This window comes from Uloborus diversus, chromosome 3, assembly GCF_026930045.1.
Source record: "Uloborus diversus isolate 005 chromosome 3, Udiv.v.3.1, whole genome shotgun sequence".
In the NCBI taxonomy this organism is placed as follows: domain Eukaryota; kingdom Metazoa; phylum Arthropoda; class Arachnida; order Araneae; family Uloboridae; genus Uloborus; species Uloborus diversus.
The window spans coordinates 197,783,458-197,800,861 of record NC_072733.1 but is presented as its reverse complement, the minus strand read 5'-3'; the positions used below and the strand labels follow the sequence as shown (position 1 = coordinate 197,800,861).

Here is a 17,404-nt window from a genome sequence, read left to right as displayed (position 1 = left end):
TGCCCCTGGTGTGATCCGGTGGTGAAATCTTGAAACAAAGGATAGAGATATTAAGATTATATATATTAGTTATTAAGATTAAATACGTACGTATGTACAATTTTTATTAAAAAGTGAGGGATAATGATAATATGGGCAAGTCGTTGGGCGACACTAGCAGGTTTAAACTTGAGAGTTGTTAAACTTAAAAATATATTAAACCGATATCAAGGGCTTCCATATAGGGGGGGGGGCAAGTGGAGGCTCAAGTTCCCTCCCCCTTTTTCGAAATTAGGACATCCTTGCTTTTAGTACTTTTTTTTTTGCAAAAATGTAAAATCATTTCTTCTCCAGCAATTAATCAATAAGTTATTAAAAATGTCAAATTTTAATAACTCTAATCTGTACTGAAATCGGTTTCTATGGGGAAAATATCCTATTAAACCATGGGGAAAATATCTGAGCCCCCCTTAAAATTTTGCATATGGGCGCCCTTGACCGGTATGGTACAAACCGTGTAATTGAAAATTTAATGTAGTCTTAGCCCTTTTCGGATTATCGTTTCTTGGGGGAGGGGGGATTGTCATAAAAAGCACGCCATTGCTCACAGGGACGGACGGGCACCCCTGTCATTCTATAAGGTTTTAGAATCAAGTAATTGCTTCTCAAATGTGTCACCCCTGTCATTCTATAAGGTTATTGAATCAAATGATTGCTTCTGCTTTTTTTCGAATGGGGTTACTCAGAGAGCACACTTCGTTGAGTAAACGTTTTAAAGCGATTGTTAACGCTGTGGCAGCCATGTTAAAACGTTTATGAAATGTTTAAACGCAAGGTGTTTATAATGCAGTGGTGCCCCCCCCCCCCCATGGTGATGACACTCATCCCTCAAATGCGACGTTGAACCCCCTAAAATCAATTAAAGCCCGCTAAAGTTACCCTCTCCTCTTCAAAACTTCAATGGCGCGGTCTGCGCCATTTACCCCCCTCCCCCGCGCTCCGTCTTGTATAATATATTGTTTGTTGTCGTATGCTCGGTTATCGAGCATCTCGGATGATTTGACAACCGAATACGTAATCTGCTTTTCAGAGAAACTTGACAATCAATTTTAACCTTTTTGAGGACCAGCGCACGGAAAATGAAACGTAGCTACGGAACCTCAAGTTCCGAAATGGACCGTTGCGAGCCTAAGCATTTTCAGCAGTTTTGCCTCAACTTTACAAAAAAAAAAAAAAAAAAAAAAAACCATAAAATCAGCACATTAATTGACTGAAAATTTTTAAGTTGAGTAAATAATATACTAATCAACATTTACGAAACTATAAGGAATATGACATAAACAGAAGCGAGTAAAACAAGCAAAATACTTAAATTTAACTACCCACTCGAAAATAAATGCTACGCACACAAGAAGTCACAAATATCTTGCGTATGGAATTTCAAAAAAAAAAAAAAAAAAACAATCTGTATAAAATGTAATTTTTATTTAAAAATTGGGTCGAAGAGTGGAAGCTAAAATTAATCCCACACGACAAACTTCAATATTTCTTTTTAATGCACTCAGAAACCTTTCAACTTCACTCCCAACACTTTTACTGTTACTGCATATTCCTAAAGTCGACGAATGAAAAATAAAAATAAAAAAGAGCGGATCAAGAAAGAAAAAAAATAATCATGAACTTCAATGCACTTCAAGCCACACTTGTACACTTTTCAATGCGCCGGGAATCCCAATCCTCTGGAAAACGCAATCAGAAATATTTTACCCTCCCTCCTCATGTATTAGTCAGATAAATATACTTAACCACTCTTAACAAGAACATCAAAAAAAAAAAAAGCAAAGCTATAAACAAGGAAAGAATGAGTACTTTTGCGCAGAGCAACTATTCCCCTACTTGTTTACATTATTAACTTTGTGTTTGAGAGCCCGAAACCATTCGAAATAATCACGTGATAACTCAAAATCATTAGTTTAAATGCATAACCGTTCGAATAAATCACTCAGTCGCCCAAATGCCGAGCTCCTAGTTTCTCACAAGCTAACAGGGAATCTAGTCGAACCTGCATCCCCCAAGGATTGCGACCCCAAAATGAAGACTAAAATCTATCGAATCGACCCCCTAAAACAAGCTTGCATTTCGAACTTTACCGGAGGGTAAGTTGACAAAAGGTGTATCTGCTCATTTTATCGGAAAACAACAAAAAACTAGACCCACTTAAATGTAAAAACTAGAATTTTTCATGGAATTTGGGGGGAGTGGTATTGATCCCCCTTCTAAAAGGGGGTGTCAATACCCCCCCCCCCCAACTTAACCTAAAACTTCTAAAAGCCAGGAGGGTTCACCCCTTATTATACCCCTAAATGGTAGGCTAAATGTCACATTCCTATTTCGAGCGCACCCCTGCCAAAACAACTCGGGAATTCAACTGAAGTCAAGGAAGTCCACCTCCCCCCTTTCGCAAGGCGATGGCGCACCCTCTCAAATGTTACGGAGCATCAGTCTAGAAAGAGCTCTCCCCACCCCCCTCCCGAAATGAGATTAAAAAAAAAACTCTCAAAAAACCGCTTCTAAAAATTTCGGTTTCGCAGGCTGCGCCATGGACCCCCTCCCACCTTCCGAAAATGAGATTAAAAAAACCCTCTCAAAAAACCGGCTCTAAAAATTTTAGTTGCACAGGCTGCGCCATGCCCCACCCCCTTTTAGTGGGCACCCCCGTAGCAGTCAACTCAATTTTGGAAAAGCTCAGAAAATGAACTACTCGAGTACTCGATTCAAACGTCTCGAGATCTCGATTTGAAACATCTCGAAATCTCGATTTAAAACATCTCGAGATCTCGATTCAAAAGATTTCGAGAAGTCAATCGCTCGAGTACTCGATTCAAAAGATCTCGAGAAGTCAATCGCTCGAGTACTCGATTCAAAAGATCTCGAGAAGTCAATCGCTAGAGTACTCGATTCAAAAGATCTCGAGAAGTGAATCGCTCGAGTACTCGATTCGGAAGATCTCGAGAAGTCAATCGCTCGAGTTCTCGATTTCAAAAGGTCTCGATTATCAATCACTCGAGTGATCGACTTAAAAAGATCTCGATTATCAATCATTCGATTATCAGAAGTACTCGATTCCCGAGATCTCGATTATCAAAAGATCTCGATTATGCCCATCACTACCTTGACGGGCAGAAATTTTCTAATATATTAATAAAATTAAATTAATTGTAAAGTGCTAAAAAATAAAGTGAGTTTCTAGTTAAACTCCAAACTGGGTTTTGAATATCAAAGCACTGGTACACTCTAAATAATCTTTTGTAAGATTAAAAAGTAGTGTAACCTATGGCATTGAAACAGATGTTAACATTTTTAAAAAACTTTTAAATTACGCAATTTTTCAAATTTAAAATTCATTTGAATTTCTTGTTTAAGTTCCGAACTATGTTTTGCATATCCAAGCACTGGTACGCACTCTAAATTATTATTATTTTTTAGCACTGAAGCAGTGAATTTTATGACGCTGAAACTGATATTCATACTTTCAAAAAAAAAAAAAGTTTCAATTTCGAAATTTGCCGCCTCTAAAATCTGCCGCCCTAGGTGGCTGCCTAGGTCGCCTACCCCATAAGCCGGGCCTGCAAGTACCGTTAAATTAAAAAGTAGCACGAATGTCCACATTTCCATTCTTCGAGGCGATTTGTCACCAGGGTACCAGGACAGTAAAAATATCGAAGTTCGATCTTACAATAAAAAAAACATTGATATCAGTGTCTTATTGATATTGAAAAGTTACGCAACTTCAGGGAAAAGACCCGTATTAAGCGGGCGAAAATTTTGCGTGTTTTACTTTTCTCGCTTAAATTGATAATGAAAGTATGAATTATCTACCTAGGAAATTAAAAAATATTGCTCAAAACAGTTATATTTTAATCTTTAAATTTCCTACGAATAGACAGAAATATTGTTTAAAGGTATGAAGGGTATATCTTTACAACACATGAACAGTTCCGATAGTTCAAATTAAAATTACTTTAAAAGTCTCTAAAAGAAAAATATCGGTTGATATGAAATCTAAGATAATAGGAAACTCACATTAAAAAAAACTTATAAAAGTTCCTGATCTTAATTGAATATCATATTTTTTAAGAAGAAATCATGAAACGAGGCCCTTTTACAAGTCATCAAGTTTGAAAAAAAAGTCAAAAGTGTTAAAAAAAAAATAAATATTTAAAAAAAAAAACATTTTTTAAGGACGAAATATGAAAGTCTATTTTGGTATTATAGTATCTTTATCTAAAGGAAAAACAAATTGAGAAATTTATTCCTCAATGTATATTTGAATGACATTTTTCTTATTCAGACCTAAAATTCCAAATTTCCGCTCAAAGTAATAATATGGTTTGTTTTAAGGTTTCCATTTATTTCAAGTTTTAAAACTTTACTAAAATGAAGAGTCAATATTTACAGGTAAACAACGAGAAACAGAAGCAATCGTACATATCAACTAATTGTTCAATTTATGTCTTTAGTTAGTTGGAATTAATTTGGTGACAAATGAATGATGAATTGGTTTAAAAATATTTTTATGAATAAAACACAATGATTTTCCCATAGATAAGATTACAAAATTTTCGAAATTATCAAAACTTTGCAGCCTCTGTCCAGATTACAAAACTAGAATACAGCTCAATGAAAAAAAAAGCAGCTAAAAATCACCAAAAAAAAAAATAACATAAATGAAAAACTAATTTAGATAAAACGGCCAGAATGGAGATAAAAATAAAATACAACTGTTAACAAAATTTAGATAAGTTTTTTTTAATGGAACTCCAAGCAAATAAATGTTAAATAGCATGAAATTCAGAACAACTTAAAACCCTATGCATCCAGTTCTTTGAATTTGGATGATTGATTATTTATTTATTATTATTAGAGATGCACGGAATACTTGGTTGGTATTCGATATACTGCATATCGGCAGACAAACCGAATATTCGGTTTGGCCGAGTACTTCAATATTCGGAATCCGAAAAATAAACAAATTTAAAACTTCGTATTAAAAAAAAAAAACCTTTTTTAATGCAATAAATGAAAATATAGGTATAATACTATTTCACAATATTAATTCAAATTCTTACTAATTAATTTTATCACATCTAAATTAATTTTAATGTTTGAAATAACGCTCAGACCTTAAATTTAAATCTTGTTGCTTTTCAATGTTTATTGAATTTTATAACACTATTACAAACAAATATGACACATGACTTCCCCCCCCCAAAAAAAAATCACAATGTTAAAAAATAATAAATGTAGAAACTTAATTTATTACTACTTTTGATTAACTGCTATTTTTTTTTTACATAAAATAATTTATGTAGGAACCTACTTCCATACGTACAATGTGCAGCTAAAGTTTTTTTTTTTTTTTTTGTCTTTTTTTAAGAAAAACACTTGGATTTAAAATTTTGTAGCATTTTAATTTCTAATTTTCACACCACATGAAATGCTAAATATTGACTAAAAAACAACCTACTTAACATTAATCCTTGTAATCAAAGCTTGATTTGCACTTAATAACAAAAAATGAAAGTATCTGACAATGTTTCAAATTTCATTTCACAATCTTATTGATAGAATTATTTATAAGCTACCAAAGGGTAGCAGCAAATCACTTCCATAAATTTTAATTTGTAATATTCTAAGCTACTTGGGTGTGATGGTAAGTAAGATAAATGCAAGATTATTTATGACATAACATGTAATCATGATTATCTGTTATTGAATTATATATCATGAAAGACATTAATTACCCATTTGTGCAGAATTAGATCGGTAGGAATCTTCTTCCATTGTGCATTAGTGCAGTTGAAGGCTACACAAGACGCCATAAAGTCGAAATCCGTTTCAAAATCGATAAATAATTTTTGCCAATTTCCGTATCTTACAACATAGCAGACAAATTTCACGATACACGCAAGATGGCGGCCGGTTACGGTTATCGCATTCAGAAATTCTCCCTGTGTTCCATCCTGCTATTCCTACATCCATGACTTAAACAGACTCGACCACTTTTCGGTTCATCATTATTCGGAGTTTTCGGGACGTTACTTGCATCTCTAAAACAGTTTTCATAACAATTTTATTTCGAGACCTTTTGATTTTTTTTAGTAATCTATTTGTGTATGTGTGTTTATATAATCCCTGTGGGTAAACGCTTCAGTCATCAGAAATGGTTAAAACGTTGAGCATTGTTTTATTCGCGTTGAATTTTATTTTATTTAATCTGTAATATAAATAAATCCAAATGCCAACTGAGAATATTTTAGTGTCAAGTTACAGAACTGACCTATTTTTGTGACATATATATTTACATTTTATATTTTCTCTGTTCAGTTAAAAGATAGAGCGAAAATAAACAAATGGGTTGACAGATGGTTATGCTATTTTTGAGAAGCTCTGAATTGAAAAAAAAAAAAAAAACTTATATTCGCCATCTGCTTGACACCGATTTGTTACTGTCCACGTCAAAGCATCAAACACGTGATTAAGATGCCACCAAATGACGTTTTTTTTTTGTTTTGTTTACATCTTTTGCATCTTTCCTGTGAAAGCAGTATAGTTGATAAAATCAATATTATTGCATTATATCTGGGGTGCGGAAAATACCCATTCCTCACAAGGACTATTGCGCACCCCCTTCAAATACTACGGTGCACCCTTCGAGAAATGAGACACCCCCCCCCCCTCCAAATGATATCAAAAGCCCTCTAAAATTCCCTCCTCCCATTTTCAATGGTGCAGTCAACGTCTCGAACCTTCCCCGTTGGCGCCCCTGAATATATAATTAGATACCCTCAAAGATGAGGCATTAGAAGGGGGGAAAGTATGGGATGAACCTCCTCTAGAGCCCATGGTTAAGCAATATTGCTAATCCTATTATGTTAGTGAATGTTATCTACAAATCTTTTATGACCAAAATTCCCTCTCTAGGAAATATTTTGGTCTGTTTCACTCCCCCCCCCCCCTCCCATTAAGGAGTAAGTTCTGGCTGCGCTAGTGACTCAAGGCATGTTTAATGCAAGACATCGACCAGAAAGAAGTTTGCTGAAAAATTATCAAAGTAGTCATATTTTTATACAATGAATAAAAAGGGAAATCGTACCTTTTTCATGATTGCTGCTGATCTTTTTATATAGCCAACAAAAGGGACACGCGAAACAGGCAGTAATCAGCATAACAAAGCCCAAAAGTCCAAGACATCCTGACAGTATTGCTAGCCTTTCTGTATCCGTGAGAACGAACATCTGGGCAAGCTTCAAATCAAGGATTTCTTTACGTCATCCTAATAAGCATAAAAGGTCAAATAAATGTTTAAAGAGTTATGTTTCGCAAATTAGCAAAAAAAATGTAATTTAGTCATTATTTCTGTGAAGTTATACTGTCACGAATTACATAGAACTGAATAGGGTGATCAGTCAGTGATTGACGATTTAGTGGACGTGACAGCACGTTCTATTTAGTTTTACTGGAAAAATCACAGGAAAAACATTTGAACTTTTTTCTTCGTGTCAATAAAATTATGCTGATTAACAATAACTTATCATTTTTCTGTTTTGTTCACTATTTTCCAAATTCTTTTCAATAGTAGTTATAAATGAGGATTTCGTTAGTATTTGACCACTTACGTCCAGTAATTGACCAGTGTCCATTAGGGTGGGGCGAAAAATAAAAAGTTTTTCCGATCAACTAGTAATAGTTGCCAAAAGTTGTCTTTGGTGATAGTTAGCAAAAGTGCAAAATTTGATGAAGATCGGATAATATCTTCAGGGGGCGCTGTGGTCACAAAGTTTTATTATAGATTTTTTCCCGGATTTCATGGTTAAAATACGAAAAATAATGCTGTTAACTTATATCATTGCATTTTTTTACTCATATGATTTATTTATGCACTGAAAGCATATGAAATAACCCATAAAAGTTCTTTTATGTTATTTATTTATATTTCCAGCATCTTAAAAAGAAACAAAAAAGTAAAAAATAGTGACTTTTAGGACAATACTAAGTATTGTAAAAACTGATGAATTTTACAAAATGTGACACAAAAATTATGAAAATGCAAATATATTAGACAAATAAAATTAAACAGCACTATTGAAACAATAATAAACAATTTTAAAAATCTGTAAAAATTTACACTACATACGTGATACCAATTTATGTGTCACAGTTAGAGCTTTTACGAAAATAGTCTTTTTTACTTTCAAAGAAAGGCAGTTCCTTTCGAGCCTCTAAACGTGCACGAATCAAACCATCCCTGGCTTCTATTCCACTTACGGCCAGAGATGCATCCGTCACCAACTTTACGCAGCGCTCCACAGATTGAGTATGACAAGGAAATTTGCACATGTTTTGAAGAAAATGAGGAACATCTCCGGTTTTCACTGTCATGTAGCTCGTCCTCAGTTAGTATATTTGTTATAGGACGTTTTGTTATAAGCACTTCTTCACACTGCCAATTGATCAAGTCGACATAGTCGGAAGAAGAAAAGTTAAGCTCAGGGATGGTAAAAGTACGGATATCATTATTGTTCACAGGATTAGTGTCTCGTACTCTCAAAATCCGACGAGCAGCTAACTGCCGTACATGCCTTCAAACATCATTTAACATCGCCAGCAAGATGTTTTCAGGATGTGCAAAAAAGGCGTTCCGCTGAATGACTGGATCGATGACATGTAACAGGTCGTCTGGCAAATAACGCGACAGATGAATAACGTGCCACAAGTTTCGTGCACCATCCTTGCATGCTGAGTTGCACTTAATTAGAAACCAGCAAGGTGTATAAACTTTAATAACGAATGAAACAAGCATTTTTAAATTTGCTGTTGGATATTCTGTGCCGATGTACAAACGCAAAATCCGACTGGCTGTCGTGAGCCATCTAGAATGACTCAAGGAACCAGGTACTCTTTCAGAAAGGTGTACGGAGCAGTTGCCACTAATAACGGCTTCAAATATTTCCAGTAGATATTTCTGGTCAGTACTTAGGTCCCCTCGGTCGATAGTTGGCATGTTTTGAATATTGCACTCAACGGCTTTATATTTCACTATCGGTAGTGATTCGCAGCCTATCAACATTTTGCCAATAGGGCCGCTGAATCCTCGGGGATTAGTACTTGGTCCATCCAAGTATTCTACTAAATGGCGAAGCAGCAATTCGTTGCCATGAAGCTGGCATATTAACCACTGCAATGATCTGTGAAAGAATGTTTCAAGGCGTAAAATCACTCCACTTTTTCTTCCGGTATTTACTGCAGTACCGTCACATCCGACGGCGCACAACTGAGTAATATCAATTTTGTTTTCAACAATGAAATCCAGTATGCCGTTTGCAATTCCTTCTGCGTTTGATCGATTTGGCGAAATATGTCCTAAGTATTTATTATCTGGCAGCATAACCAGTGTTACATGTTCTTCAATAATTATTTTTCGATGATAACTGCCGGACACAGATTGTTCCAAGAACAATGTACTATCCTTTCGGCCATCAAAGTACAGACCTTGTACATCAGCACATTTTGGCCCTTGGTGATGAGCTTGCAGATTTTTTCTCACTTATTTACGCTCTCGTTTCACTTTGCTTGGATCGATTATATTTGAAGATGTTTCAGGAGAAATTAAGCCCACGTCTTCTAATATGGATGATGCCAACGCGGCCGCTGATCTATTCGAAACACCGTATCGGTCACACGTTTTAGAAAATTTGTTCAAACTGATTCTTGCTTGCGAAGTGCTTGCTTTATAATTTATCACTATAAATTCAGGATCCTTTTCGTCCGTACCTTCTATTGAATATTCTTTATCAATTTCTGTTTCTTCAGAACCTTCTTCACGGGTATTAACTATGCTTTCCCTCTTCGCTCTTGATTCTTCTTTCTTTCTTCGTTCAAAACTCAGTTTTAATTTTCTTGTGGTTTGAATATCAATGTTTCCAATAAACATTTTTCTATCACCACGCTGATCAAAAAGAAAAAGTTGTTCTTTGGAAGGAACTTTGCGAGTCTTGTCGCAGTTACACGCACTGAAACGGCATTTACAACAAGCGATGTCGAAAAGTTTTTCTCGAGCTTCGGATGAAAATAACTGCATCTTTGCGTTAAACGCATTTGTTTTAACAGATTTTTTGTTCATAGTTTTCTTCAGGTTTTTATATTTGCCGTGAAAATGTCGAATCATTTGAACGATTCGTTTATGTGAAACTATAGGAATAGAGGAACGATGCCATATCTCTTCTAACTTCGTGGCTACGTCTTATGCTATCTCAGTCACTGTGGGCTCTTTGGAAGAACTAAACTGTTTCTTTTCGTGTGCAAGAAATAAATAATACTTAAATACATCTTCATACGTAGGTAACACAGAATCAGACAAATTTTTTGGTGTTCCGAAAATGGAATCTTTTAACATTTTCCTTGTTTTTACTTTCGATCCAGCACAATAATCCTTCGAATGTTTTCCGCTCATTATGGTGTTAGAGATGGCGTTTCAATGCATTGAAAATATAAACATACACTGTGCTGTGCACTCGATGCTGCAGAAATGCGTCTGGAACTTTTCTCGGTTAGAGTTCAAGGTTGTATAACGTATTTAAATGGCATTTCACATGATTCTAAGAGCTCGACGGCAGTGTCTCTTCAAATTACGGAGTTTTTACAACAAAACCATGCATTGCTTTCTTTTAATGCTAACGTTTAGTGACCAAATTTCTTTTGGAAGCTATTCTATATGTTCTTAATACATACATGTCCTTTAGAATTAAAAAAGGTGAAATTAAAGTTAGAAAAAAGCATGATTTTTACATTGAAACCATGATATTATAGGAAAAAAATAATGTTAAAACTTTGCGATCGCAGCGCCCCCTGAAGATATTAACCGATTTTCGTCAAATTTTGCACATTAGCTAACTATCACATAAGACAACTTTTGGCAACTATTACTAGTTGATCGGAAAAACTTTTCATTTTTCGCCCCACCCTAGTGTCCATCCGTAACTGACCCATTTTTAAACACAGTAAAAACCAAAATATATGCTATTAAAATCTGACCGTAAGCATGTTTGCAAGTATCTATGTTCGCCTAAAGGTCGCCTGTGATTGGTTGTTGGGTAGATGACGTCGTCACAGATGTTCCGCGACTTTGATGATGAGCATGTTCCAATGATGTCCTATACGGCTCGAAAAGTTGTCAAATGCCGCCACCCTTGGAGATATTATCATAAAGTCTCGCCATAGTTGATGCCAGAAATAGGTTTTAAAAATGATACCAACTTAACGATATCGGTTTAACTTCTTACCAAGTTCATAAACTCCGAGTAGATATGACGTCATCGCTCTGGGAGTCAGCCCAGTACCCGAATCTAGTCACCAGAGATGCTCGAATAATGCTTAAACATTGAAATTCACATCCATGTCAATGAGGTGTCTTTCCGTACTAAACCGATTACGTTCTTCAACTCTGTAAATCATTTTTTTACCCTATCTCGTTGCATTTTCGAGATATGAAAGATAACTCCGCAGTCTTTCACCAGGTGACGCTGTGAGCGGTCTTATTCGGTATCGCGCGTCCATTTTACTATACCTAGACACCACGTTTATAAAGAGAGCAGTAGTCAATCCGAAATTAAGAGGGGGGAGGGGACTTTAGTGGGCATACTGTATATGATCCAGGACAACCCCGGGGGTCCCATACATGGGCAAGTTACCTCGGTGACAGGAACAAGGGGCCCTTGGGGAGTGATGTATATGATCCAGGGCTGACTCCGTACTTGACAATAGCGATCAACTTAGACAGGTCGTCAACTTGCAAGGGTGGTCATTTTTACAGGTTTTACTAGAGAAATGTTGAACAGTAAGAAATGGGGAAATATGTATTTACTTTGTCTTTAGCTCCACCTACATGGTACAAATTTTAACTACTGTCAACTCTCGATAACTCGAATATTCCTTTATCTCGAAGTTTTATTTGGTTCCAAATTTTGAGAAGACAGTGGGAACTTTCGATAACTCTCTCTACCAATAAGTCGAGGCTTTTAACCGGTCCCTTGGGACTTAGAGTTATAGGGCTTAGAGTTATTAGACACATGTAGTCTACTCCAGTCAGGAAAAAGTAATCTCTGAAGATTCAAGGATATATTAATACGAGCAATTTTCAAAAAATTGATTCATAAATACTCATTATGTAATATTTTGTTGTGAGTCAAGAAATATTTTTGTTATTATAAAATGATATAGCTCTAGTTGTTAAATTTTTTAATATTAATTGAGACCTACTAATATCACTGGTAAACAAAGGTTTTGTCACATGAAACATTTATAGTGTTCCTAGGGAAATTTTTGACGTTGATTTCAACTATCCACTTAAAATTTTTCTATCGCCCACAGTTTTTGTGTAGTCATAGGTTTTAAGCGATTTATTTTTTCTGTGTTCCTATATCGCACAATGAAAAAAAAAAAATCATAACTAACAATTAAAATACGATACCTGAATAGAATCGTTTTCTGTAATTTTATATTTGAATGCAAACATAAAGAATTCATAGATTTTACTCTAACCAGGAAACCACACGGTCAAGGAAATTCAAAAAAAATCCAAAAAGGTAGCATTTGGAAGAGCATCGTAAAGTATGTTTATGGCAGAAGAAGTACGTGCCCTCGTGGGCCCGTTATCGAAAAATGAGGTCTTAAAGTCTGCTGAAATTTCATTTTAAGTAAAGTCGCCTAATTTAGCGAGCACCATTCAGAAATGGAATGTCCGACGCGAATTCAACATCTGCATGTGACACGACTTCTCATTGCCATTTTTGGTCTTTACCAAAGTGCGTGAAAGATGTTTTTAAGTAAATACTTTACTCGGGGGTAACTACAGGGGGAGTGGGGAGGAGTCGTGGCATAGACTGCTCTATTAAAATTTTTTGGGGGTTGTTTTTAGAGGTATTTTTCTCTCGTTTCTGTGGGGTGGCTTTTTTTGTGGGGCCTTCCAGTTATTGGGGAGGGGGGGGGGTACTATCGCTCTTGGAGGAAGTAGGCATCCCAGCTTTACTTGTGTGTGTTAAGAACCACTATCAAGCTCATCAAGTGGAAAGTTTTTCCACAGAAACGACAGCTTTAAAACAAGATGAAATTTAAGTTTGATCTTATTATTGGTAATGAAAACAGGTCCACAATTTGAGGGGGTCAGGAGGCGGCAGTTGATCCTCCTGATATTCAAAGAAAAGGTATTTACATGTACTTGCAAAAGTGTAGTATGGTTGGGGAGGAGGGCGCGGAAAAACGCCGTCACCCGAAATATTTGATTTTTTACCCGACTCGCGCGTGCGCGATACTAAGGAGGGTACTGTGTTTATGAGTCTATGTATGTATGTATGTATGTATATTTGTTCCTAAGTGGCGTTGAAGAGGCTAAACGAATTGGCTAATTTTGATGATTATTACGTTAATCGATTTGTCTTAACCTTGCAAGTGTCAATAAACACATGACAGTAACAGTAATCAAAATTCACCGGCAACAAGCAATCGCCATTCAGGATCGTGCCGCACACGTTTTCGTAATATTTAATAGGATATCGTCGCCTCAGAGAAACACTAGACATCTAATCCCAGGAATAACACTGAGATATCTTACTGTTGCTCTGAGGCGACGATGTACAGGATGGTCCAAAAGTAACTTCTAATATATACGAAAAAAAGTAAAAAGATAGAGATTAAAAAAAAAAAAAGCTACTAGAATCTAAAACTTCAGAGTCGGAATGTGCCACTAATAAGTTCTCAATCAAGTCATTCGGACTATAGTGGAATAGCTTCATAGTCAGAAAGTGCGAGTGTGTGTGTGGCTTATCCCACTTGGCTAACAGCAGCTTCTAAACCGAGTCCATTAACTCGAAATCTCGCAGACATCCAAATACTGCACGAGGATTGGAGTTTAGTTGATTCCTATCACATCCTATGCACATTAAAATATGTGATGGAGTAGCCTCAATGGTGTTGCATTCGTGCAAAGGGGATACATTTTCTGCCCGCCACATGACGTTGGGCACGCAAATGACCCGAACGCAACTTGGCAATAGTTGTATGCTGACATCTACTCCTAGCCTCGTGCAATGCCGTGCCAGGGCGGTCACAGGCGTACCAACCATGCATAGGGCCGCTTTTCCAGAAGGAGTTGACATCTACTCTCACTTTCACCCTTTAGGCAATTTCTAAGAACGAGAGACAACAGACAAGCATCACCATTGTAATCTTTAAGGCAGTCCTCCTTAGTCAGTACATCTGCAGTCTCATTACCATATATGCTTCCACATATGACGGCATCCACTGAAAATAGACAGCATGATGAAATTTGTCCAAATACCGTGTAATATTAACAGTTGCTCTATCTCCATGCTTCCACCATTCAGCCAGATGCTGAATGGAGCTACGGCTATCGCTCAGAATCCATATTTCTGTGCAGACTCGCGCATTTATATAAACAATAAGACAAAGCCTCCTCAACAGCTATGAGCTCAGAAGGGAAAACTGAGCAATAATCAGAGTTCCTTTCATGAATCCTGATTCCGCCCCCTGCCTGATGAGAACTCCGCTACCCGAGATAGCTCCATCGTCTCTGCTGCCATCAGTATAAATCTATAACGCACTGTCCGGACAGTGCGGAATTTCCTGTACAGTTTCCAATGCAAGCTGCTTAAGATAGTTAGGATGCTGTGTGCTTTTGTTAGTTTAGTGTAGGGAGCACAGATCGGTTCGAAAAAAGACCCGATCACAGAGCGGGGCATCGATCTCACTGCGGCAGCCCAGAGAGACATATTCAACATTCTCCTGTAGCCGGCCCTCACTTTCAGCGCGGCTAAGCGGGTTTTCCCTTTTGAGACAACGATTATTTTTAACCGACTTCAAAAAGGAGGCGGTTATCAGTTCATACCGTATGTGTTTTTTTTTTTTTTTTTTTTTTTTTTGTCCACTCATAGCGTCTCACCTAGTGAACCGATTTTGATGATTCTTTTTTTAATGGATAAGGGATGGCTCAACTTAGGTCCCATTACTTTGTTTGACCATATTTGCTCTTTAGAAAAAAAGTTATGGGCAAAAAAACTGTAAATTTTATGCAATTTCCCGGTTAAATGATTGAAATGATATTGTAGGAAAGTTCGCACTTCTCATCCGTGAATAACGGTGGCTCAGTGGTAGAATTCGCGCCTCCCACACGAGCGACCCGGGTTCAAATCCCGACTAGGACAAAGTGAATTTTACTAAAATTTCGTTTCTACTGTTTCCCGTATTTTCTCGAATGTTCTATTAATTTCTGTATCTTTCCAAGTCTGGGAAGTTCCAGCACTTGCTCAAGTTGTATATAAGGAGATGTAACGTTCATTCGTGGTTCTGAATCAAGATCTCGAGTTGAGACTAACGAGTATTCGCTTCATTTGGCTTACACATTGTCTTCGCTATCTTCATCTACGCGACAATATGAAACTCATTGATATAAAAGTTTGGTGCCATATAACATTAATAGTAATTGTAATAATAATTTTGAATAAAGGCTTTTCTAAAACAATAGTGATATAGAGTCGAACTTCTTACTTTTACTGAAATATCTACATTTACACTAAAAAGAATGAAATAAAAAATTTTTGAAAAGAAAATAGAACAGACTTCAAAATCGCTCTAAAAAGTGAAAAGTAATTTTATTCTTTAAACACCACGATAATACTTTTAAACATAATTTTTGAAGTTGTCGCAAAAACGATAGATAAGATCATTCACAGCCATAACTCAACTACAACTATAAATTTAACCAGGCATAGTTTCTTCACTACCACATACATTATGCATTGATAACAGCATATTTGAGCAACGATATAAATGTTTCGTTCGTTACTTTGGATGATTTTCTGAAAAAAATATGAACGGAGCATGGTTACATTGAATTTTACTTTTTAATTGCGCCAACTTCAAAAATTATGTTTAAAAGTATTATCGATGGTGTTTAAAGAATAAAATTACTTTTCACTTTTTAGAGCGATTTTGAAGTCGGTTCGATTTTCTTTTCAAAAATTTTTTATTCCAGTTGCGCACATATAGCCCAGTGGTTGGGGTGTTGAATACGGAAGTAATTAGTGGAAAGCTGGAAATAGCTTTAATCTATGCCGTATGGATCTGGAATGACCGTACTAAGTTTTCCCCTTTCTACTAAGTGAGTTTAGCCGTTACGGCCAAATTAGTGACAAAAAACACCTGTTTTTCCCTCAATATAACAATATCTCAAAAATAACGCTTCCAATGACCGTACATATAGACATAATACTTGTAGAAATTAAAATTCTGAACAAAATGAGTATCTACAATAAATATCTTTGTTAAATACTAAGCGCACAACTCAATCAAAGTTAGGCTCAAATCACTAATCAAGTGCTTCACGCTAGAACGTACCTTTCCCACTCCCATCGGCCCCACCTTCCCGAGACCCCTTGGGATAGAACGCCGTATCACCAAAACCCACGGCGGTCCTTTCCTACCTACACTGTTAAAAAAAAAACTGAAAATTCAGGTAGTTTTCTGACTGATTTTAACAGAATATTTCTGTAATGCTTCAAAATGTATTTTTTCCTTACAAAAACGTAAACATCCCGACGAAAACGGAATTTTTCCATTTCTAGGGTTGCCGCTGTGCTGTACTTTGCTCCGATTAGTCTTCAAGTCATGATAAACATCACTTATTGATAGTGCTTATTAATCGCACTGTTACATTTTGCTAATTAAAAGCATATTTAGAATAACAACTCATATGCTGTAGACAAAATAGATAGCTTGCTATTTCATGTCTGGAGAGTAATATACTCGTATGTCGAAATTGTTTATACGCCTTTGAGCTTTGTAGGTTTGGAAAAATGTTCGCGCCATTTTTAGACTGGCAGATGTGTTTTGATGTAGGTTTTACTGAGTCAGTATTAGAATATTTTTGTGGTTTTAATATTTTGCTCAATACTTTGAACAATTCTATTCGTTAGTCAGATTCAGTGGCGTACTGGGTCAAAAATGTGTACCGGGGAAAACACTTGACCGGCGCCTTGTTCTATTTTCGCATCCCCCCCCCCCCATTCACCAAGTTCAACTAAAAAATTTAACTTGATGAACTTCCTATCCGAGGAGAAAATCTTCAATGCCCCAAGACAACTGAAACTTTTGCGCCCCCCCCCCCCCTTTTGTCGAAATGAGAGAAAGTTTTTTACTTCCTTCGGTGATGTTAGAAAGAGGGGTGTTTTAGAGGGAGGGGAGGTTTCGAAGTTAGAACTTCTAAAAATTAAAATTTGGACGAGTTTTTTATAAATAAGAAACGAGTAAAAAGAGGAGTTTGAAATAGAAGAGGATAGGGAGCGCTCCCTCG

At 36.4% G+C, this 17,404-nt stretch overlaps 1 protein-coding gene across 1 annotated transcript in view; it reads right to left on the bottom strand.

Annotated features, from left to right (window-relative positions):
- LOC129219373 (synaptotagmin-C-like) overlaps nt 1-17,404 on the bottom strand; it is an 85,802-nt gene that overhangs the window by 45,800 nt on the left and 22,598 nt on the right. The window contains exon 2 of the mRNA XM_054853748.1: nt 7,136-7,315. Coding sequence (XP_054709723.1) covers nt 7,136-7,277 — 142 coding nt within the window. The 5' untranslated portion in view covers nt 7,278-7,315. The remainder of the gene's footprint in view (nt 1-7,135; nt 7,316-17,404) is intronic.